The 25,345-nt window shown below is 47.1% G+C and overlaps 1 protein-coding gene across 1 annotated transcript; it reads left to right on the forward strand.

Moving 5' to 3' along the window:
• The first annotated feature begins 10,370 nt into the window (after positions 1 to 10,370).
• Positions 10,371 to 24,752, forward strand: LOC146685788 (uncharacterized). The gene is made up of 5 exons (XM_085442441.1): positions 10,371 to 10,460; positions 13,092 to 13,101; positions 23,500 to 23,645; positions 23,678 to 24,325; positions 24,666 to 24,752. Exons 1-5 carry the CDS (start codon positions 10,371 to 10,373, stop codon positions 24,750 to 24,752), a joined length of 981 nt encoding a protein of 326 aa, XP_085298567.1.
• The last annotated feature ends 593 nt before the right edge of the window (positions 24,753 to 25,345 follow it).

Genomic DNA, 25,345 nt, shown 5'->3' on the forward strand with positions numbered 1-25,345 from the left:
TCAAGAATGATGTTTTGGTAGCATGTAGGGTAAAACATTTAAACCACAAAGAAGCGTATGATTTCTCAGCCAGACAAGGGTCCAGGATGAGCTGGGGGGAGACTCACAGACTTCCCTCCTTTATGCTCATGAGCTCTAGAGACTCAGAGATGGACTCCGAGCAGAGCCACACTGAAAGGAGACGACCGAGATGTGCGGGCGTCCGACTAGGACGCCTCCCGAGTAGCTCCTAGGTGAGGTGTTTTGGACACGTCTTGCCGGGAGGAGGCGCTGGGGCAGACACGGGACTCAGTGGACAGATTTTATCTCTCGGCTAGCTTGGCAGTGACTCAGTGTCCAAATGTGGGGACGTTCGGGATGCTGCTGACGGTGGAGGTGATCTGACTACAGGCATAGTGATGATCATATTCTTCTACATGTACATAGTTGATGCCTTGGGTCACACGGGTTCAAGCGGGGAGACTGAGAGCGTACTCTGTGTTCACTGCAAGCCACGTCCGTGACAATAGGACAGTGGGTGTGGACTCAGTGTCCACTCGGATGAGCTGGAAGAGATCACTGGGAAAAGGAAATCTGTGCTTCTCTGGTGAGACTGCTGTCCCTGTGACCCAAATGGCACAGCTCCCCTGTGACTGACACTTTCTACTGTATGACTGTGCACCGGCAATAGTGAAAATGACCAAAGGAACAACTCAAAAACACGGCTGACCATAAAACAGTGGTCGACATCCTGCTGGCTACGCTCATGTTCTGTTTGATATGATGTGATATCGTTTGGAGAGACAAGGACTGGATTGGAAATGAGTATTTCAGAGGGACAGATCAGGCTGAGCGGTTTGGACATGCACAGAGGACAAAGGATGATGAGGACGGAGCTGCCAGGCAGGAGGAAAAGAGGAAGACCTCAGAGGTTCATGGATGTAGAGAAGGGGGACATGCAGAGGGTTGGCGGGATCGGGAGCAGGCAAAAGATGAAGAAGATGATGATTTTTACCGAGGTGGTAGAAATGTTTCTGCCTCCTTCTGCTAATTGAAAGTTTAAAGGCCATGTGAAACTTTTGGGGCCTCGTTTGCTGAGTTAACCACAATTGCACACACATGCACACAGCAGCAAATATCCAAAGGTAAAACACAGATGCTCATCCAACTTAGTTTTACCTTTAACAACGGCAGAGAGAAGGAAGGCTTTCATAACAAACAAAGGCATTTGGAACGATTTTGAATTAGGCTAATTAGGTTTGTGTTTTGTTTGTTGTTCAGGAGGCATGATCAAAGTGATATTTCAGCAATTTGTGTCAGCTCGGGAGAAGGGGGGGAAGAGTTTGGAGAATTCTGCCTATTAATCTCCTCAGGTTCGGCGCTCGGTGAGTTAGGGACGGTAATCAAAACAAGAGAATTATGAATAATGAAAAGCGTTGATCAGAAAATGAAACAAAACTGTAGATTTGTGCTTTATTATAAGAAAATTGGACTCTACCATTTTCCCCATTTTCCTGTTTCCAGCCCCTAAAAGGAGGGGGTGTCACAGTTTCAATGCATGCCAAATCCTCCGTGCTCAGTCTGAGGGGAAGAAGAAAAATCAAAGAGATATGGATGACTTGACCCAGGAGCTCAAAGTCTGAGAGCAACCGGCTGTTTTGATCTTATCTAATATTTATGAATAACTTCCTTGATATTTCCTTCACTCCATGAAGCCGTCCGCTTTTACACTGTTACACAATGATGTCTTAGAGGGGCAATGACAGAGATCAGACGGGGCCCCGGCTCAGAATACTGAGCGCGCTCTCTCAATAGCCTGGGAGGAAACGCAGCAGCGAGCTATCTTACACTCTGTGATTAAAATACAAGCTCCACTAGACTGCGGCGTGTGTTGTGATGGTATTTGTGTCTCTGTCAACGAAGGCTAGGCACAGAGAGGCAAAAACGCCGTCGCCATTTGAGCATGAATATGAGCGTCTCCGTGTTCGTGCGCGCGACTGCGTCCTTTGCGTGTCTGCCCCTACATATGTACGGGTACGATTCTGCAGTGGGCCTGCCCGCGCTTTTCAGAGACGCAGCTGCCGTGGAACCATTCAAGGCTGTTTGGATCGGTAATGGCCTCTGATGCTTTTCACTATCTCTTCACAAAAGTCAAGTGTTCTCAACGTGTTATTTGCCCAAAGTGGCCTTGTTCCAAGGCTCTATTGTTAGCCTAATGGAGGCGAGACGACACCAAGACTCTAATTACGGACACCGACGATCAGCCCTGATAATATTGAGAGTAAAGTGGGTAATTTGTGGCTGTTGTGTTGAAGGCTTGACGGGAGGCAAAGAGAAGGGAGGGGGCGGCGAGGAGAAGGAAGGTGGGGAAGTTGTTTCCTCGTGTCATCACCCCGTCGTCCGTCACCCAATTATTCCCCCCACGAGCAGAGAGTGGAGACGTGGGCACAGCAGGAGAATATTAATGGGATGTGTGACATTACAGTTCCTGCCCATTCAAAAGAAATGTTCTCTTACATTATGGGCCATCAACAGGTGATTTCTCACTGCTCGCTGAGCTTCGTGGAAGTATATCCCTGTTTCATAAAGCGCCGGCACGCCGCAGCTGTGCTCGTCCGTCTTATTAAACACAGATATTACAGTGGGCCTGCTTTTATAGATCCCCGAGCTGGCAGCGTAGATAACCTTACATCCACCTGAGAGATTAGACGTCAATAAATAAAAGTCACGTGCCCCCAACTTTGGCCTTTAGCTCAAGTGCGGCCCGAGGTAAACACCCCATCAGCGCCTGCAACGGCAAGACAGGCACCAAAGCAACTCAGCAAGCCTGTGCCTATTCTGTCAACACCCAAAATCAAAGCCCCTCTCCCTTGAGTGATCTGTCCAAACAATTAAAATGGAACCTCTTTGTACCATCACACTTAACATGTCAGACAGAAAAATGAAAGGAGCCTCGTGTACTGGAGCCGCGTGCCGTCACGCCTCCTGTGACAAGCCCCACGGAGAGAGCGGCACGCCACAGGACTGACAGCACTGTTCAAATTTTAAATATGTTTTGACACAAAATCAAAAGTTGCTCACCATTACGGGGGAGAGATTCCCCCTTTTCTGTGTGATCACTTATTAGACCCCTAGGTGAACGAGGCAGAAATACTGACACCTGAATATTCTCTTTGCGCTTTCTTTGACATCTTGGAGCAGGTCTGGGGATCGTTTCTCATTGTGAGATATCGTTTCGTAGTGAGATTGAAGCTCTGATCTCTCCACATCTGAGGCTCACCGAAAGCCACCAGTGATCAGTGAGGATTCCTGCCTGAGTTGCTCGGTTTTATCTGCCTTCTGCTGTCCAAAGCCAGGTTTGCTGCTGTTCCATCTCTGATTATTATAATACAGAGGACTTGACAGCTTTTGTGCAGCAGCTCTGACAGCCAACGCCGGGTTGTGTCTAGGAACCTGAAAATACGCAGAAGAAGAATCGCTAGGCTTTCTCTGCCTGCTCCAAAGCCGATCGGCTTGATGAATTTGATCCCAGAAGCGCACCGAGTGGACGAGAACTAATCAGCCGGCCAATCCCATCAATCGAACGAGCTGCCATCTGACATTTTCTTGTCATGTGACAATGGCGAATAATACATTTTCCTTTCACATTAATGAGCTCGAGTGGCTTTAAACATAATGGAAAGCGAGACTGTTTCACGGGTCTCGCCGTACTCTACGCATAATCCTGAAGATGAAATTCCTAATCTCCTTCCAAACAGGGAAGAGGTTTTTAAAGCAAGACCCCAATTATGCCCAGCCACAAATTAGCATGTTTAATGCAGCAAAATGTTTTAATAAAGAATAAAAGCAAAGCAGCAGAAAACAAAAGCCAACTGGGTAATAAGATTATCTCTGCCAGGCGCCCAGTGCACATCATTGTAGTTCACACAAACGGAAGAGATTATAAGTCACATTGAAAACAGCCTAATCCGTGAAAGACTCCCGATATGATTACTTTCTATTACGTTTGGTGACTGAGTGCCATGGATTTATCTCAAATCCTGAGGAGTCTTTAAAGTACAGTTGGACATAAAGGCAAAGAGCCAGTTGAAGATTAGTCGAATCCATCTGCGATAAGCTTCGGCAGTTTGGCCACAAACAGAGATAAACACCAATCTGAAGACCAGATGATGTAATACGCATTGGACAGCTATAGATTATCCCCGCAGATCGCAAATTTACATAATGTATCAAAGACGCCGGCGAGTTCCAAAAACCCAAAATGCATCATTTCTGTCGGAGCGGCGACTTAAACGCTGCCGTTTGGTTTATCGCCGTCTCCTCGGTCTCTGCCGCAGGTGTGCATCCGCCGCGTCCCGTCTCTGCCGGAGTCGTTATCTGACCTCCTCTTAGTTCCCGACAAGGTCAAACATCTCTTCTTAGGGAGAACCAGGCCTCGTCTGTTGCCGGAGAAGTATCCAAGTCGTACGTGGTGAAGGTCAGGGGCTGCATAATGAACTGGAAAATGTCACTTATATTACTCCCCATTTAAACAGCGGATTTTCCAGCACCAGGAACAAGGGTGATATTTACCCTTTTTCCTGCACAGGCCCGGAGCAAAGAGCCCTCTTAATCCAGCTCGGGGTGTGAAATTGAGTCGTATGTGTGAGGGAATGTGATTTCCTGCTCCCAGAGTTTAGTCTGTTACACCCCAACCCAGCTGCCTTGTGCATTACAACTACACGTGGCTGCTAAAATACAGAAGTGACGGCGCTGACCTTATGATGGAAAATAACAGCTAAATACGATAATAAATGTATGATTGATATTTGTCTGATGCCAAAATATATGCCCGCTGCGGTGACGGAGCAAATCCTAATTATTAGACTGATTATTCACATTTCCCAGCACATTTACGCAGCGACAGGAATGTCAACGCCTGCATAAATTAGCGTGAGAATAAAACAAGAGAGGCGACAAGGCAGGGATGACGAAAGGGCATCCAAAGGAGAATGTTAATAATGATTCCTCTAAAACAATTTCCATTAATTATCAGCCTTCTCGCCAGGGAGTAATATCTACATGCCCGAGGCAGGTTTAAATTGCATAGTCTGCCTAAGAAAAGAGACAAAGACTCCCCAGTGTCCAGCTACTCTCATCCGAACAGGAAGGCTTGAGGAACGCCCAGGAGACAACGCCACAAAAGCAGAAGCTAAGCTATTAGCACAGCGTCACGTCGGCAGCTGGATCTACCCGATGCTCTTTGTGTTGAACGATGCTGCGCAACAACAAACGGGAGACATGAACGGGCTAGTTTTCACTTGATGATCACGCACACGCCACCTGAAGTGGACAGCACTGCCAGATTGCTGCTGAGTCTGAGCTGCCCGCTGCACAGCTAACAGACAATGTCAAAAGGTAGGACGTGAATAATACCATCATTTCATATTCCGACTCCCTGCCAAGGAACGTGTCACTCGGACACCAGGTCACATACCCAGGCAGCATGTGAAGGCAGAGGTGGGGCCGCGAGCTTTTCCGAGAGGAGAGGGAAGGCGGCCAGCTAATGTCACGCACGCTGGCGTCGGGGATCTTCTCGGCCCTCCCCCCCTGACAGTTATTCTACAGCCAAGCTGGCATCTCGCCTCTCTTCGCGGCCTACGTGAACCTGCTTTGCTCGGTGACACCGGGCGTGTCTCCTGGGTACGGGCACACCTGGCAGACTGTCAGCGGGCACAGGTTTTAAGAGAGGGCAAAGAGGGCAAGGCAGGGAGGGGCGGGCGCTCTGGGATATCTTCAGGCAAGAAACGACAGCGCGTAATAAACTCGGAGAGCGAGTCAGCCTTCGCTGCAAGCCTGCGACTGATGTGACACACAGTAAATACTGATTTTATCCCAAGTTACAGACACTGGTGCTTTTAAAGCACCATGCTACAGATCATAACTGTTTAAAAAAATAATTCAAGGATCTTTTTAGCTTGTCATTAGAAAAAAATGAACACCAGCATGTTAGAAATCGACACGAGAATCAGAGTTTTCACACTGATATGAAAACAGTGGATGACAAAAAGATCTCGACTGACGGAACACAGCTTAAATATGAAAAGCTCATTTCTTAAATACATTTACAAATATGCAAAGAAAACAGAGCTGAAGCAGCACACATAACGAAAGCCAACGTTCCTCTCGTTAGAACCTTTCTGATGTCCCAACGCCCGCCGCTCTGAGAGGCCGGACGTCTCAACGGCTGCCCACTGGCCTGTCCGTCAGAGGGCTCACTGGGGAGAGTGTGTGCGTGAGCTTCAAAGCGTGCATGTGTGTGTTGATTAATATCGGGAGGGCAGGGCAGTGCTCAGGCTGTCGGTGAGAGCGAGAGAGGACAGTTCTGTTCACTGCCGCCCAGGGAAAAGTCTGCTGGCGGAGGGGGTAATGAGCCAGAAACAGGCTGAGAGGAGAGGAAGAGGCACAAGGACAGGCCGGCACACTCCACCACCGACCTCACACATGCACCCTTCACTCAATCTCTGCCTCTGCCATCCCTTACAGCCCCCCCTCCAGGAAGCCAAGCACCATCAAGGCTCCTCTCATTTTCTCCTTCTCATTTCACCTTCCTTCCTTCCTTCCCTTTCTGTTCTGCTCTACGTCACACTCCACCTTGAAAAACACATTTGTATGTTTCTGCATGCACACGGTCACAGGTTAAGCATACACGCATCCTTGCACTCTTTTTCACGTGGGCCGTCCCCATTGTGCAAGGTCACTGTGGACATGACAATACATCCAATTACTGTGAACGAGGCAGCGGGTCATAAGGTTACGTGGTTTAAAAACACCGAAAAGGCTTTTAAAGGGTTTCTTATTTTGCAGTCCCCCCGAATTCTAATCATTTTGTTAAAATCCTTTCAGTAGGAAATGTTAGTGGTTTATATACAAATGTTATTGAGCTTTTTGTAGTGGATATTTTTGTTTTTATCCAAATATATAAAATCTTTCATTCATGCATCCATGTGCACATTTTATGAACTGCTTACCCACCTCAGGGTCGTTCTGCAACCTGAGCCTGTCCTCACTATCAGTGGGTGATAGGCGGGATGAACCCCGGGCAGCTCGCCAGGCCATCACAGGCCCGTACAACAAACATCATTTGATTTCTTATCCGGTCGTTAAGTGATGACGTGATGAATCCTACTTCCGGGCCTAAAGTAGTCTGCGTTTAATATGGCTTTTGTGTTGTTAACATGTTTAATGTTTTGTATTTTCTTCTATTTAATCTCAAAAAGCTCCTAAAACAGTCAGTGATCCCTGTTGACCTCCCTCGGCTTTTATTACCGCTAATCATTTATTTAAGCTCAGTTTTTAAAACCTTACGATGTAACTACAGCCCAGCCCATGCAGCAGTATATGAATGACTAACCTCGTATTGTGGATGGATTATCTCAGTTGTTCTCCTGGCTGAAGTTTGGTCCTTTTACAGCATCCTGCCATGCGATTACATTTGATCCTGACCACCGAGAACACTCACGTTAACTTTTATCGAGTGGGAAAACGGTTAGCTTGTTTATATTATGCTAACATAGCTGTGTCGCTAGCGGTCACGTAGCACATCATTATATACCAGCTAGCCAAACTTCAGTAACCCTACAAACGTCACTGCTGTTTAGTTTTCTGTCTTCATTTATGTTGGAAGTGATAGCAGAGCTGTACGTTTTAATTTGTTTCTAAAACCCCGCAGTCAGGACATGCTGTCACAGGCTGGGTCTCTGACCCAGCGCTCTGAGTTCATTTTGTAATTGTCTCATTTTAGATATGTGATTAGTTTGTGTCATTCCTATTTAGCTTTAGTTAAGGAAAGGCAGTTATTATTTATTGTTTCCTTGGTTTCTATGTTTGAGTTCTTGTATCGTTCATCACGTGTTAGGTCTGTTAAGCTTGTGTTGTCATGTCTAGTTTCAGTGTTTCCTGTTTTATTTTGAAGGAGTCGTGTGTTCTTTGTTCATTGTATTTAGTTTCATTTCCCCTGTCCTGTCATTAGGTTCATGTCAGTCAGCTGTTCCTCCATGTGTTCCCACTTCCCCTAATCACCTCCTGTGTATTTAAGTTCTGTGTTTTCAGTGTGTCATTGTCAGATCGTCTGCCTTGTTTGCAAGCCAAGAAGTTGTGTCAAGTTTCCTCATGTTCCTGTTGTAGGTTTTTAAGTTAATTTAGCTCACCCAGTTTAGTTTATTGTTAGCCTTGCATTTTGCCTTTTGTTTACAGTTATTTTGCCAGCCTCAATAAATGGCTCGTTTTCTGTTATTCAAGTCTTGTTTCACATTTTGTTTCCGTCTGCATTTGGGTCCACCCTTCACTCTACACACAGTCAGCCCTGCTGATTGTGACAGAACGACCTGACAATGACACACTGAAAACACAGGACTTAAATACACAGGAGGTGATTAGGGGAAGTGGGAACACATGGAGGAACAGCTGACTGACATGAACCTAATGACAGGACAGGGGAAGTGAAACTAAATACAATGAATAAAGAACACACGACTCCTTCAAAATAAAACTGTAGTCAGCAGTGCTCAGTGTTTGATTGTATGGTAACTACCATCACTATGATGTTAGCGGTTTAGCACACCGTGAACATGGAAACATCAGAAAGTCTAAACTGTGACTGGCTGTTTGTCTCTCTGTTAGCCCTGCAATAGACGGTCGACCTGTCCAGATGCACCCCGGCGCTCTCCTAGTGACAGGTGGGATAGGCCCCATCGCCCCCCTGGACTGTGACTCGGATAAGCTATTAGGGAAACGAAAAAATGAATATTTGTTGGGTCACCTTAAACGTCACTCTCAATGAATGATACTCTTACTCAGCGTCTTCTGGATGTGCAAGACGGCAACATACTCACGATGTGAAAATACAGCACGGCACTGTTGTGTTTATGCCTTCTTGTACTACCCCCAAGTGGCCAAAAACCGGATTAATGCAGGTTTCATCCATCTATTTCTCTTATCCCCTCTCGCCACAGGGCGAGTGAGAGGCTACACCAACATGCAGGTTTCAGCTTTGGCCAAATTTAATCCAAATCAAAGCCCCAAAACAGGAGCAATACTTCACCATTACATGAAAAAATAATGTTTTGATAGCAAGTAAATCTCTCTGACCACATAAGCACTCAGACAGTGCTCATAACAGCGCCAGCCTCAGAGAGATAGGCCATAAAAACACACAACCACAGGACAAAATGGGCCAGCGTGTGCCTTTTCACGGTGGCCGGAGGATGATGAGGTAAACAAGAGACCACGGGTGGAGATTAAGAATAGACGGTCGGTGTTATGGCCGGGTCACGGTGTCAGGGGCTGCTCGTCCTGTCGAGGAATATTACTCTCCGATGCATTTGTGTGCTGCGTGCTTTCTGGGTGCAGGATCGAGCTGTGTGGGAGAGAGGACACATCCACTAAGACTTATGAGGGAAAGCTGGGCACAGAGGGTGAGGGGCAGGAAATAACATGAGCAATTTCATAAATGGAAGGGAGAGGCTGTGACTTCCTAAATCGTCTGTGAAAGACAGGGGGAGGGAGCGGCGAGGCAGGGGGAGATGGGAAAGGGGACATCGGGGAGAGAGATGGAGGGAGCTGAGAGGCGGCGTGACGCAGAGTGTGAAAGAGAAAGAAGAGAGAGGAGGGGGAGTCGGAGGTTGGTGGTAAATGGATGTAACTGGGTGAAGGAGGCAGGGGCGATGTGAGAAAGAGAGAGGCTGGAGAGATGAAAAGATGAAGAGGGCAGATTTCCCACCAGCTGAGTGAGCACCTCTATTACCCTTTCTCTCTCCTTCTGCCGCTTCCCTCTCCTCCTCTATCTCGGTGTCCTATCAGCCTCGGTGTGGCATCCTCTCACATCAGATTAGCTCCAGCCCAGAGAGACGGTTCAAACTCCTCTGTCAAAGTTATTTAAAACACATCCGACGCCGAGGCCTCTCCGCTCCCTCCCGCCGTCTTCCTTTCTCCCCGTTCGTCCTTGTCACGGCCCAAAGTTAGGCTGAGGCTGAAGCTCCATCCGTGGCAGCTCAGCCGGGATGCGTATCTCCCCGTGGTGTTGAAAGTCACTCTCAATCAAACATGAGAGTGCTGGGGAGGACCTGGGTGTGGCAGGAAGGGAGACTGCTGGAGACCAGCTGATATAAGTGTGACCCACATGTTTATGTCAGCGAACTTTATCCATCTGTATGTTCAGACTCATTTAAAACTTTATTGTTTTCATGTCAGAGAGACTTTCTTTTAGTATAAGTGTTTGCTTGGCATCCTGTCCTGCTTTTTTCTTTTAATTCACCACAAATCAATAAAAAAATGTTAGGTGAAAACAGAACACGGCGATCCAATCGAGCAGCTGAGGAAAGCATGACTGTGCATTGCCCAGCAAGCTACGGATGACTCCTGTGAGTAAGAGGAACATCTCACGCTACGAGCCATTGTGTCAAGGCTTCATCCCTCCTGATGAGCGAGGCCAGGTCGGTGTGGTAAGGCACAGCCCATTTTCTGACAGAGACGGCTGTTTGAGCTCTCCAGTCATGGCCTCGGTGATGAATGGCCTTCACTGCCAGAGAAAGAAAGGAAAAGGGGGCCTGGGAGCCCTCCGAGGATCGATACGAACGCACACGAGGACCTGCCTCGCATGTTAAAAACCCTGATCCAGCCCCAGCCCCCCGCTCACTCTCTCCGCTGTCTCCTGCATCACTGACGGACAAACCTCTGGGAGCTTGTGGGCGGGGAGCTGAGGCTGGGGAGGAAAGCTTTAGCGTGTGTGTGTGGAGGCATGTGTATCTACATGACGTGTGTCAGCAGGTTTCCAGAGGGGCTGGCACATCAGCAAACTCAAGGTCGACACACTACCCACAGGTGCAAGACGCACACAGACACGCACGACTTCTGCAGCCCACTGTTGATGCTGTGAAAGGGGCCACACTGTGACATGGTAATTCAGAGGTGTCTAAGGCGATGGATATCCTATTAATGAGCCCAAAACAATGACTAGACTAATGAGCTTATAATGGGAATATTGAATGCATGGGAATGGGATTGGGCCTTGTGTGAGCCAAGAAGGGGGCCGTTGAATGAGAGCCAATGCACAAGGGCTAGAGGGCTAAAAGCTCGAGACGAATACAAACTGCGAGGGGCGTCACTGGGGCTAAAGGGGTAGGGCTGCGTGGAGAGGTGCACAGTCAGCCCAAATCAATACACCCCCCCCCCCACCTGGCTTGCCTTGTTGGGCCCGTGATATACGAGAGCAGGCAGCTTATCTGAGTATAAATAAAACATGAAAATGCTACAAATTATCAGGCCGAATGGACATAGATCTATTTACTGGGTAATGTTGTATTTTTTATTTGTCAGATCAGTCTGGGGTAGGAGGGCCTGATTGTAACTCTTGCATCCAATTTGAGTCGAGATGCGATTCGGCCCGTTTGCGAATTAATGAATTAATCAAAGACTGGTTGGTTTGAGAGGAGGACGAGAAGCCGACCAAGTAAAGCTGTGACGGGCTAATAGCTAGGAAAGGAATTACAGTCCAATCACTCGGTCCTATTCTGCCTTTCGCTGCGAGCCCGGCAGCCCCCTCCGTGTGATCTGATTCCATTTGGAGAGCCTTATTTTCCTCTTGATCTCACACATTAAGGACCTTTCTATTCACCAGAGCAGGAAACGGGGGAGGAAAGTCAGGGCAGCGGAATGGATTAGCACACAGCTGTTGAGACCGGGCAGGTCAATGTTTTAAATCTCTGGCCCTGTCCGGTTAAATCTGCTGGCCTGTACTTCACAGATACTCGGGGATCTAAGAGGGATAAATAGCTCTGAGCAAGATGGTTGACAAAATAAACCTCTGGTCTAGGAAGGGGTGAGGTCGTGCCCTGCTAAAAGTGCGCCTTTAGTTGCCAAGTTAGATAATCCTTAAACATGGTTTAAAAACAACAGAGGCTACAAGGAAAGGATCCTAATAGGGAACAGCTGACTGCGTAAAGAAAAACCTTCCTGCGCTTTTGAAATGCTTGAAAGTGTTTACGGCACATTAAGAATAAAATCTACTCCCCAAACGCTCCGCTGCAGGACCAGCACAGATCAGCTGACCTTCAGTGGACAGATGTGTCGGCTGTGTAGTGTGTGTGCAATGCTGAGGTAGGAGATGGAACTTTACCAGCTGTGCATGTCTGCCCAGAGTGCAGCCAGCCAATTATCCCTCTTAATTATCTATTGACAAGATGGAATTGATGTTTTTGGAGTGCTGATTGGATAATCAGGAATTTTGGCCACAGTTATTCTCCTTGGCTGGTCTCACTCATCTGTCCAATCTGGTCTTCTTGTTTCAGTAATTTGCTCAGTTGCACAACATATTCCTACTGAACAATAATTTACGATCGCAGCGAAAGGCGTGGGAGATGTTGCATTTTGCTACCGAGGTTAGCACGAGTGCACACCGTGCAGTGCACGGGTTTAGCAAAACACATCGCCGGGCTTCTCTCCCAGAGGAGCCGTGTTTTCAGGAGCACCAAAGGCAACCTTTTCCATTCTGCTCCTTCATTAACCTCCACCTTTATCTCCAGACAGGCCGATGCTTCTTACGGGGCTCCATTTCCAAACCGGCCTTGTTCCGAACAAAAGAACATAGCCACATTAATTTCTGTCCCTTTTCTCTTTTCACATCAGCAACTCTTCCCCCCCCCCCCGAGTCTGTTGGAGAGCTCGCTGGCACAGGACCAGGCAGGCACCGGGAACAGGAGAGCACAAGTCTGGAGTGACACTGATTGTGCCTCCTCTAATTAAACCCTACCTGACCCCGGTGTTGAGACATCATTAGTTCTCCGTCGTAATCATCGCAGAGCAGCAATTACATTCTGTTTGGCCCCATTTGCATTTCACAAGATTTCCTCGAACAATCAAAGATGGACTGGGAAAAGAGGAGAAGACAAATAAAGCACAGAGTCCTAAAAAAGCAGCTAAGCTCAGTTTCACAACAGCGTGCTGCAATGGAGCGTTGCAAAATATCACGGGAGCATTCAGATTAAAGGTTAAATATGTTGAGTCTTGGAGGCTGGGATTGTAGTCTGAGAGCATTCTCCCACTGTGCATTAATGCTATCCTCATGTTCTCTGCAGGGACTGGAAGGTAAGCCTCTGAACCACGAGTGTAAAATTCTGCCAGAAACCAGAAACAGGTTTATTGTAGAGAAGCCTGCCTCAGTTTGGTAACGCATGGTGACAAAGAGAAACTGAGACACCAGAAATAATCGCACTCCAGAATACTCTGCTGCAGTGGCACGCTTGCAAAAACTGCACTAGATAGAAAAGACACACACAGCAGTGCAGAATAGAGCCATCTATGTAAGCATGTACTTCAGGTAAAGTGCACAAGGGCACATCCTCCATCTGTATTCTGGGTGACAGCAGCGCTGTGTCGGGGTAGAGTTTCTCTCCCTGAGATGCCATCTACACAGAAACAGTCGTACGTCACGGACATGAAGGAGCGCCCTCTGAAAGCTCACATGCACATTCGAACACGCCGAAGGAGACTTTTTCCTACCGGCTCCTCTCGTGCCTCTGCCGTTACTAAATCTGACAACGGCAGCAGAGTAAGATCGTTGTGTTAAGATGAGAATTATGCTGGCAAATACCCTAGGGGCCTCCCGCTTTCTAGGCAGCAGACGATCGGACGTGCAGTCTCATTTCCACGGCGCGGTAAATAGAAATGTTGTCATTAGAGTTCAGTCAACTGAACGGATGCAAAATAACACACAGAAATATGTGTACGCAAAATATCTGCAGCAAAATAAGCACAAGAACATCAGCTCATATTTAGAGCATCCACAAAACTTTGCTCATGACGCTCGCATTCGTGCAATAAACATCGCAGATTATAGTCAGTTCGCTGATCCTCACCATGCAACTCTACAACTTTATCCCCCCTGTGGCCCCCCCAACCCATCTCCTCTCAAGTGTTTCTAATCTCTAGAAAGTCTGTGGAGAGACACTGCTGTGAGACGCACTCTTCACTGTGACTCCAAACAAGATTATCTGACTGATAATCATGATGCTTTATTATCGCATCATGACGGGGACACTGCAGAGCAGGGGTGTCAAACAAAAGGCCCGGGGACCACAACGGGCCCAGAAAAGTCTCCAACCCAGCCCCACTGGACGACTTTGAAAAATGTGAAGGGCATAAATTTTGCATTTTCATAAGTTGTGAGGTCTCTATCAGCAGGAAAAGCTGCACCACTGCCATTCCCAACTATTAAATAAACAAAAGTTTGCACTTTTCTCTAATTCTACACATTTATTTATTCCTGCTTTTAAACCAGGAGTGTCCAACTCCAGGTTTCAGATGTGTCCTTGATCCAACACAGCTGATTCACGTGGTTAAATGACCTCGTCAACATGTCTTGAAGTTCTCCAGAGGCCTGGGAATGAACTAATCATCTGATTCAGGTGTGTTGACCCAGGGTGAGATCTAAAACCTGCAGCACACCGGCCCTCCAGGCCTGGAGTTGCCCACCCCTGTATACAGAAAGGGGAGTCTCACTGGTCCGGACCCCTTTAGATCAAAGATCAAAATATAATACATAAGTGGAAATATTTTCTGAATTTCAGGAGCGGACCACGCCTCATTCACGCCCCTTCCGGCCTCAGGCTATATAACCAATACCTGCTGTTCTCGCTTTCATGCCCCCCCCTCCTCCTTTCTTCTCTTCTTCCTTTCATTCAATTCTCACTAGTGCACGGGGATCTGCCCGGCCCGGGAACCATTGCCAGTCCTCTACGAGGCCTTCCCCCAAACACAGTAGTCCCAGCTAATGAAACTAAAGTACTGCTACCCTCCACATCACCCCTGCAGAAGCTGCTCAGCCAGGAAAACTCGCGCCACGAAGCTCCCGGTGCAGTTTTTGTGCTGATGTTAGTGCCAGACAAGGTTTGGAGCTCTGAGGTTGAATGTTGCACACAATGCTCCTCCACATTCAGCAATCTTGATTGCTTTCATAATGCCTTAAGTTAGAAAAATGATAACAACAATAGATTATAAAAGTGCTATCACTCTGCTCAGAGAGAGTAAAAAATGCAGAGTTAAAAACAATAATAAAATCACACTCAGTTTGATGAGCGCTGCTATGAAAATTGTCTTTATATTTTCACTTGACTGGCCCACAATAAGCCATACAATAAAATCCACCTCTTTCTGAAATTGCAATTACTTTGTGAGGAAATGATTCATAAAGGAACAACATGATAAGAACTGCTAACAGGTTATTTAAGCATGCAGCGTTCGTCGTGGATAAAAACTTAGCTCGTACCATCAGGAGAGAACAAAGTGCATTCTGGTCCAGATTTCACATTAAGGCAATTTAAAATATTCCAGACTGCCTAATTTAGGGGTCGGACTTCTGTGTAACTTAATTCGACAAGATTAATTATACAATTAAATCCAAACTTCTCTCAATTATGCGGAGAAATACTGCCTGCCTGCTCGGGCCGACCCTTCACCTTTGCTGAGGCGAGGTACCTGATAAGCATAATTTTCAACAGGAGAAGAAGAAATTGCTGCCTATTTTGTTGCCGCGCTCGACTCAGCACATTATAGTCCTTTAATTGCCGGCAGACTTCGTCGCCGTGCCCTTGACACGGGAAAGCAAAATGTTATGCTATTCGCCGGCACGTTAGACAACGTGGGGAGCGCGCTGCTGATTGACAGGCCGATCCACTGAAACAAAAGACTTAATTGTGTCAGTTGATTCTGTAATTACAATCGGCAGTCTTGCCACTTCAGTTTCACCGATTCATCATCTGCGACAGGCAAATGCCTGATGACACAATACGGAGCTGGTATCGGAGAAGGGAGCGCCGTCTCCAAACAGGTGGACTCGGCCTGGTTAACCTGACTGAGGCTTAACGGGACGTTACTGCCCAGGCACACTCTCTTTGAAAATGTAGTCCTCTGCTGTCCTTTTATTCACATTGTACCCTTTGCAGCTACACTAAAGGGTCACCGAGAAGCACGGCGTAGGGCCGCTGCTAACCTCCCGCCTGCCTTCCTTTTCATATTTATGTGGAGGCTGCGAGCTTGAACCAGTAGGACGGACTTACAAAGAGCAGGTGGGCTCATCCTCCTTGACAAGAAGCCATTATCAGCACAGTTCTTGGAGCGAGAGAGCGAAACCACCAGGGATGGGTGTAAAACCTCAAAGACCTTCAAAATCCCACTTTCTCCCCTCACTCCCTCTCTCTCAATCCCTCCTTGTCATCATTTTATTTGCCCTCTGTCTGCTCTCTTCAGAGAAGGGGGGGAGGCGGGTGGGAAAGTGGGGTCTACTTGACCTTAATCTGCCCAGGAGTGAGTTTCAGAGAGATGACATGCAACCTCAGAGGTAAAGGGCAATTGTTTTTCCCCCTCTTCTGAGAGCCAATTTACAGACCCCGGGGAGTTTTTCCTGAAGCTGGGAACCATTTCAGGCTCTGCCATTGTTTTTGATTCACTCAGCTGAAAGGGGCTAAAAGACCAGCCTGGCTTTTCCTTACTCTCGCTCTTCCCCCGCTCCATTTAATTCCATCCACCGCTCCTGTAACGCACGGCGGTACACGGAGAGACGTCTGCGCCGCCGCCTAAGAGAACATGTTCCTGCTTCACAGCAACGTCGCAGACGCCTGACAACATCCAGCACGAACACTGATAAGTAAATAAGTCCAAAAGGTGAGATTCAGCCTGAGGAAATGATGATGACGATTGCCCGACTGATGGGCGCTCCAATCAGATCCGCCTAATTAGCTCAGACGTGAGTCAAACGAGGACGACGTGAGGACGTGGCTTAAATGACAGCCGCTGATCGGCTGTATCGACAGAGGCCGCATCAGCATAACGTGCAGAAGAAAGTGCATCCATCTCCCCAGCTATAAACAAAACATCAGTTAAACTGGAAGGGTCCAATCAGCATGCAGCAGACAAATCTGAGGCTTGGATTTTCTCACAAACGCTCTGACAGAAGCGCTCGTATAGAAAAGTCAAGAAGTGCTGCATATTTAACAATGTTTAGAGGCAGAGAAATTAGCCACCAGACGACTGTTTTGCTGAGCCAGTGCGAGCCATGAATTAATAATTCGGAGCAGAGTTATAAAGTTATTTGTTAACAGTAAATATTCTGTATGTGTCCCTGAGAGCATGACTTTTTAATAATTTGGGATTGTTAAACTTTAATGTTTAGCTCTATTCTGGAAACAATGGTGCTTAGGCGTAATTGATTCTTCTGGTACGGAATAATTATGATGGCTGTGTCGAAGTGAAGCCTGATCCACTTGGCCCTGGGTGAGAGGGGAGAGCGAGGGAGGAGATTTGAAGGCGAGAAGGAAAGGTTTGGATATATCTCTTGGCAGACAGCCCGAGTGAACCAGAGGCAGAAAGCAGCACAGCGCTGGGAATAGCCACCAACCCAGAGCTATCGTCTAATCCTGACTCTCTTTTTTGGCCCGTTCGTTCCACGTCTGCTGGTATTTTTTGTCTAAATGTTCTGGGACTGCTAGACTCCATCGATGGTTCTTCCCGGGCCTCTTGCACGTGTCACTCTCCGTGACACCTCTCTGCCATCCGTGTCCCGAAAGCATCTCACGTCTAGCACGTCACTGCGCCAAAGGCGGCAGACAGTCGATCTCAGCAGGGACAGCGTTTAATCCGTCAGGGCTCGGTGTTAATTACTCACACGTCCACGAGGCTCTGAAGTCAGGCCGAGTTGACGTGTCCTGGCGCTCCTCTTCAAAGGGAACGATCCCACGACCGTGTTTGTCGAAGGCGCGTCAACTTGGCAGATATTAATATGCGATGTAATATGCTCACAAACACATTTGGTAGTCGGGGGTCAGAGACGAGCGGGGTGAAAACAAACAGGCGGCGCAGTCCCTCCTCAGGTAAAGGTCGACTGCCACTGATGGGGTTTCCCGCGGGTCAGTGACACGTACCGCTTCACGGGAACCGCCAGGAGAAAAATGCCAATTGTCTCGTAGGTTGAGTCTTTTTAGCAGACGCACAGTCATAGACGGGTCCCATCTAGAAGTGGCGTAGCAGGCCCTGGTCACAGCTGCTCTCCCCTGCCTCGGGAGGAATTGCTTCCATTTGGCCTGTCACTTTGGCCAGGGCCACTGTGGCTTTTCTCATTTGTCAGCAAGCGGGGCGATCCTTTGGCTCTCATGGTTAATCTGCAGCCGCGGGCTACAGCACGCACACACACTGTTTTCTCATATATAGGCTTTGGTTCACAAGGGTCTTTTTACTCTCCGTATTCAGCAGGGGGAAACAACAGCAACACGGAGGGGACAGACAGAGACGTCAGAGCCATCAAGGACAGATGTGCAGCCTCTTGTGGATCACACAGATATTATGTAGAGTGATGACAGCATTATTTTCCCAGAACCTCTGCAAAATCCTTTTTCTGCTCACTTAGAGCTACAAACAACACACAAAGGTAATTGGACACGGTTTTAGTAATTATCCCCCGACGGAGGCAAAAGCATTGCTTTCACTGTGACACCAGTCTGAGTCTGACTCGCTCATTCTCTTACATGCATGAGCGCTCAGTCAGCACTTGATTACAGGAAGGAATGACTCTCAGAGAGGGATATGAAGGTCCAGATGAACATTCATACACAGAGGTATGGAGCTCTTTCAGCTCAACTTTGTCTCGCTTGCCTTTATTATGCTTTAAAGAAATGTGGTGTAATTATGGCACAATAACCCAGCAATAGTAACACGTTAAAGCACAGAGAGAATGGAGAAGTCCAATTAAAGAGCTGTCACACAAGGCTTTGAGGGAAACGTGGCCAACGTGCTGTGCCAAGACCGATCCTATCATTAGAGGCTGGCGTGGCTTTGAGGTACAAATGCTTTCAAGTCTTTCTTTCAGCGAGCTTCCGCCACAGTCAACAGGTGATGGCTCTACTTGATTATTAGCCCGCCTTAAGCCTACTAGCATCAATATGCAGCTACCTGTGAGATCTATATTAGAATGAAAATTTATTCCGATGATCAAAGGCAGTTCAACACCACTTTGTCTCTCATGATAAAAACAAGCAAGTCAAGGCTTCCTTCTTTTAATGCTGAGAGACAAACCGAGCAGCTCCACATGTGCTCAGCTGTCAGAGCAACACCGGATAGACGTACTTTAGAACTCAGGTACTAGATGTTTAGAATCATCCATCAACAGTTTATCCAAGTAAGGGTCATGTGGGCGGAGGGGTGGGGGGGTGGAGCCTAGGACACCCTGGACAGATTCCCGTCCATCACAAGACTAACACAGAGAGACGGGCGTTCATTCACACCTATGGCTCAGTTAGAGTCACTAATTAACCTAAAGAGTACGTCTTTGGACTGTGGGAGGGAACCACGCAGACTCGTGGAGGACATGCAAACGCCACACAGAAAGGCGACAGTGCTAACATCTTTGTCTATAACCACACTACATTCACACGCTTAGTTTAGAGCCTGGACTGTCAAACATGCACTTTATTGAAAAATTCATTTTTTTATTCTCTAATTAAAAGTGCTGTTGCTTCCAGTTTGGATTCAGGAGACAGACACTATCTCTACTTTTAAGATTAGGCTTCAAACTTTCCTTTTTGCTAAAGCATATAGTTAGGGCTGGACCAGGTGACCCTGAATCCTCCCTTAGTTATGCTGCAATAGACGTAGGCTGCCGGGGGATTCCCATGATTTTTCTTTTCAGTCACCTTTCTCACTCACTGTGTTAACAGACCTCTCTGCATTGAATCATATCTGTTATTAATCTCTGTCTCTCTTCCACAGCATGTCTTTATCCTGTCTTCCTTCTCTCACCCCAACCAATCACAGCAGATAGCCCCGCCCCTCCCTCAGCCTGGTTCTGTTGGAGGTTTCTTCCTGTTAAAAGGGAGTTTTTCCTTCCCACTGTCGCCAAAGTGCTTGCTCATAGGGGGTCATATGACTGTTGGGTGTTTCTCTGTATGTATTATTGTAGGGTCGACCTTACAGTATAAAGCACCTTCAGGCGACTGTTGTTGTGATTTGGCGCCATTGGTCTTTACCTTTAACACCAAGTAGAATCAACCATATTCAGAGTGTATTATGCCGAGCACCACTCTGTTACAGAGCAGCTGTTCATTCCACAATTAAAATCATTAGAGTCTGTTCAACTTTCAACTGATTTTCAAATGTTTTAGATTCTGATTAAATCATCAAATTTCTTATATACGTATATCCCCCCCCCCCTCCCCCCCGCCTCACCAAAATTAGGCCTACTTGAACTCAAACTGGGCAGTGTATGAAGTAAACACAGGCTTAATTTGGACTTTAAACCCCCCACTGACTCAGAGTGTCTGACTTTTATCTCAATTTTTAGCATTCAAAGACAGACGTCCACATTCATGTATACTGCTGAAGTCTGCGAGGCTGCAGAAGCGAGCAGCTCCAAGAAGGACAGGCGCTAAAGCAGAGGCTCCTTTACCGCAATAAGACGCCGTTTCTGAGAGCGTCGTCTCTGAAGAAAAAAACGAACCAAAGATGGAGTGTTCCTGTAACTAAGTAACCAGTATCCAGTTTGTCGTACACATTGATCAAAGTCTCATCTTTAATTTACAAATCATTGCAAAATATATTATAGAAAACATCGTCTGAGCGACGGTCATAACTTTTTAAGTATTTCTGACAACCTTAATGTATTCCCAAGTTTAATTATTTCTTAATATTGACATTTCTAATTAAGCGGCATAATTGGAAAGCTTGTGCGCAGTGGCAATCATTTCGGCGTCCGCTGAAAAATTAATATAAAAATTATTAATGAATAGTAGCGCTTTTAATTGCTGTGTACCCATATTCATAATTGCTGCAGCATCCTCCTTGAAATGACATGATGACAAATACGAGTGTCATGTCAGCGCTTTGCTTCTTCATCTCACACCTCAATCAAAGCTAATCCATTTCACCTAGCTATGAACACTGAAACAAATTAAAGCCCCATTTCATTTTCCACCTTCATTAATGCATCTTGTTTCCAAGGTTACAATCGTTTAGCAAGTGTGCAACAAACAAATTCAAAGAAGCACACGCTTTGATATTTGGAGAGGAAGACATGGATGGAGCTTACTGGGAAAACAAATCGGCACAGAGTCTTAATCCTCCCGGATCCAAAGTGTTCTGCACGTGTTTATCACCAAACAAAGCCTTTTTCATCTGAACAAACATTTTAATATTAGACTTCAGGAGCTTATGCCCACAGAATTATGTTCGTTTTTTAAACTTTGCCTTGCTAAAGCTAGACCGGTAAGCGGCTAGGAGTCTGTATACGAGCGCTGACAGGAGGCAGCGTGAGCAGTAGCTGCAGAGTGTCATTACGTTCGGTGTGTTTCCTCCTGCAGCGTGATGTGACAGTGCCAGACACAATGACCCAATTTGCCTGAGTGGCTCTGGGAAGGAGGACGGGGGGAGCTGCAATAGTAGGCTCCTGCATAAATACTGTACAAAGACTTCAGGCTCTTAGGTAACAATGCAATTTCCTGTATGTAATGCAGTCATGCAGACTGTTTACACACCGCACTTCCCTCTTTGCTCACACATAAAGGAAAAAATAATGAAGAGCCTAAAGAAATCCAGGGGATGGAGGTGGCTGGGGCAACGATGAGTCCTCCGACTAGCCTCTTTCGCATGCAAATCATATCTGAATTTCTCATTAGCATAAATGCATGAGCAGCTTTAAATGCTTTTAATTTTCAATCTCGCCAAGCAGAGGAGTAATTTGTCACTGTCAAGATGGGAGACTAAAAAGAGGAGGGGGGGCAGACCGGAGGGAGCCATGGACTCCACACTAAACTGGAATCACAGAAAATTTCTGATTTACTAATTGACTGATGTGCAGTTCAGTCGAGTTGCCTTGAAGGTGTAAATAATTCTGTGTATATTCAAATGGCAAAAATGAGAGAGTGTGGGGTGGATACGGAAAAGCACATTACATGATGCTTCTCCTCAGGCCATACTTTTCTCTGGTGATTCCAATTTCCAGCCTTTTACGTTATCACTCTGTCTCTCTAAAGGGGTGCGAGTTTGCTGTTTTAACACATAATCACAGATAATCAACTGGAAATTAAAAACAAAATGTCACATTTTTTACATCTCGCTGCCATTACAGAGAAAGAGGCTGCTCAAAGCTATTCATCAGCGAAGCACAAAACATTCCTGCAGCTTATCACATAAGCAGTTGTAAGTCATTTAAAATTTTATCTCCTTTCTTTCAAGATGTGAGATCAATTGACAGTGCACTCTGAAGTCTAAACCACTAATGCCTCGTTTTTTGAACAAAGCAGTTCAGATTCACACAGACCTTGTTAGCTAAATTTAGCTGTAGGTGAAAACAGGGGGAAAAGATTTAACAAGCTCCCCCATTTAAATGACTAAAACCAATTATGCAAACGTAATTAGTATTCCATAAGAAAACTAAAGGCATCTGCGGCGCGGGGCGAGCTGCTTACCTCCGCACCAGGTTTCCAGAACCGTGCTGCGGCTCGCCAAATGAATTCACTCACCTCATCAAGTGAGCGCCTGTGTCACACTTCGAGCTCCAGAAGCTTCAGAAATTTAGGAGACCCGATCAGTATGGTTCCACCTTTATGTGTGCTGTGGGGAATTACTGCAAGATAAAAGAGACAGTGTTTTAAAAGGAGAGAGGAAGATGCTAAAAAGGTGTGACATAACAGTAATTTAAGGGTCTCTGTTTTTTAGTGCTGCAGTTAAAAGTTATGGCCAAAGATTATTGACAGGACATCCCATAGCAACCGTACCAACCACACCATCGCCAAAGATGATACCACCTTTTTAATATATTCACTAAAAAGCTGCCCAGAAAATAAAAACTTTATTTGGCTGAAAAAAACAAAACAAAACACAAAAAGGCAGAGGAAAGAGGAGCTGACAGAGTCCGTCCATCGTCCATCCATCATCCACCCATCCGTCAGTCCATCCGTCCATCGTCTGTCCATCCGTCTGTCCCCATCCATCCATCGTCCATCCATCCATCCGTCAGTCCATCCCTCCATTGTCCATCCATCCATCCGTCAGTCCATCCATCCATCCATCGTCTGTCCGTCCGTCCGTCAGTCCGTCCATCCAGCCATCCATCCATCCATCCATCGTCTGTCCGTTAACCCATCCGTCAGTCCGTCCATCCATCCATCGTCTGTCTGTCCGTCCATTCATCGTCTGTCCGTCCGTCCATCGCCTGTCTGTTCATCCGTCAATCCATCCATCATCTGTCTGTCCATCCATCCGTCCATCCATCCATCATCTGTCTGTCCATCCATCCATCAGTCCATCCATCATTGTCCGTCCATCCGCCCGTCTGTCCATCCATCCATCCATCCATCCATCATTGTCTGTCCGTCCATCCATCCATCCATCCATCCATCCATCGTCTGTCCATCAGTCCATCCATCCATCTATCCAGCCATCCATCCATCCATCGTCTGTCCGTCCGTCTGTCCATCGTCTGTCCGTCCACCCATCCGTTAGTCCGTCCATCCATCCATCGTCTGTCCGTCCGTCCATCGTCTGTCTGTCCGTCCGTCCATCACCTGTCTGTTCATCCGTCAATCCATCCATCCATCCATCTGTCCATCCATCGTCCATCCATCCATCCGTCAGTCCATCCATCCATCGTCTGTCCGTCCGTCTGTCCATCGTCTGTCAGTCCACCCATCCGTCAGTCCGTCCATCATCCATCGTCTGTCTGTCCGTCAGTCCGTCCGTCCATCGCCTGTCTGTTCATCCGTCAATCCATCCATCATCTGTCTGTCCATCCATCCATCAGTCCATCCATCATTGTCCGTCCGTCCGTCTGTCCATCCATCCATCGTCTGTCCGTCCGTCTGTCCATCCATTCATTCATCCATCCATTCATCGTCTGTACGTTCGTCCGTCTGTCCATCCATCCATCATCTGTCTGTCCATCCATCCATCTGTCCATCCATCATTGTCTGTCCGTCTTTCCATCCATCCATCCATCGTCTGTCCATCAGTCCATCCATCCATGTATCCAGCCATCCATCCATCGTCTGTCCGTCCATCTGTCCATCCATCCATCCATCATCTGTCTGTCCGTCTGTCCATCCATTCATCCATCCATCATCTGTCCGTCTGTCCATCCATTCATCCATCCAACGTCTGTCCGTCTGTCCGTCCATCCATCCATGCATCGTCCGTCCGTCCGTCCGTCCGTCCGTCCATCCATCCATCCATCCATGCATCGTCCATCCGTCCGTCCATCCATCCATTCATCGTCTGTACGTCCGTCCGTCTGTCCATTCATCCGTCAAATCATCCATCAGTCCATCCGTCTGTCCATCTGTCCACCCATCGTCTGTTTGTCTGTCCATCCATCCGATCGTGGCTCAAGAGTTAGGAGTTCGCCTTGTAATCGGAAGGTTGCCGGTTCGAGCCCCGGCTTGGACAGTCTCGGTCGTTGTGTCCTTGGGCAAGACACTTCACCCGTTGCCTACTGGTGGTGGTCAGAGGGCCTGGTGGCGCCAGTGTCCGGCAGCCTCGCCTCTGTCAGTGCGCCCCAGGGTGGCTGTGGCTACAATATAGCTTGTCATCACCAGTGTGTGAATGGGTGGATGACTGGATATGTAAAGCGCTTTGGGGTCCTTAGGGACTAGTAAAGCGCTATATAAATACAGGCCATTTATCCATCTGTCCATCCCTCCTTCCTCCTTTTCCATGTATCCACAACCAGAGAACCGAGAATGACACACTGTCTCAGGTAAGCACAGGTAAGAGTTGGGGGAGATGGGGAGGCGGGTTACACCCCAGACAGGTCGTTCATCCAGGGATAACACAGGTGGATTCAAAGCGTTCTTGTTGTGAGGCAGCAGTGCTAACCACTGCGTTGCCTAAATCCAAAGAACATCATCATTTTTAATTTAAAATTCAAAAGTTTTAGACAATAAAGCTAAAATATAACCCTTTTCCAAAAAACTTAACACTACAGTGAAAACATGAAGCAGAACTCAGGACCATGACATAGTCTAACCAGCCACTTCATTAGTTACACCTTGCTGGTACCAGGTTGGACTTTTTGCCTTCAGACCTGCTGTAATTGTTTATGGTACAGATTCAACAGGCTGCTGGAAACATTCCTCTGAGATTTTGGTCCATATTGACAGAGAGCTTCACACAGCTGCTGCAGATTTGTCGCCTGCATCCATGATGAGAATCTCTCTCGTTCCACTGCATCCCAAAGGTGCTTAATTCGACTGATATCTGGTTGTAGTGGAAGCCATTAGGGTACACTGAACTCATTGTCATGTTCAAGAAACCATTTTGAAACAGTCTGAGCTTTGTGACATGGCACGTTATG

Source organism: Copadichromis virginalis, linkage group LG19 (genome assembly GCF_057382275.1).
Source record: "Copadichromis virginalis isolate Kocher_CV1m ecotype Utaka linkage group LG19, C_Virginalis_male_GT1.1, whole genome shotgun sequence".
NCBI lineage: Eukaryota > Metazoa > Chordata > Actinopteri > Cichliformes > Cichlidae > Copadichromis > Copadichromis virginalis.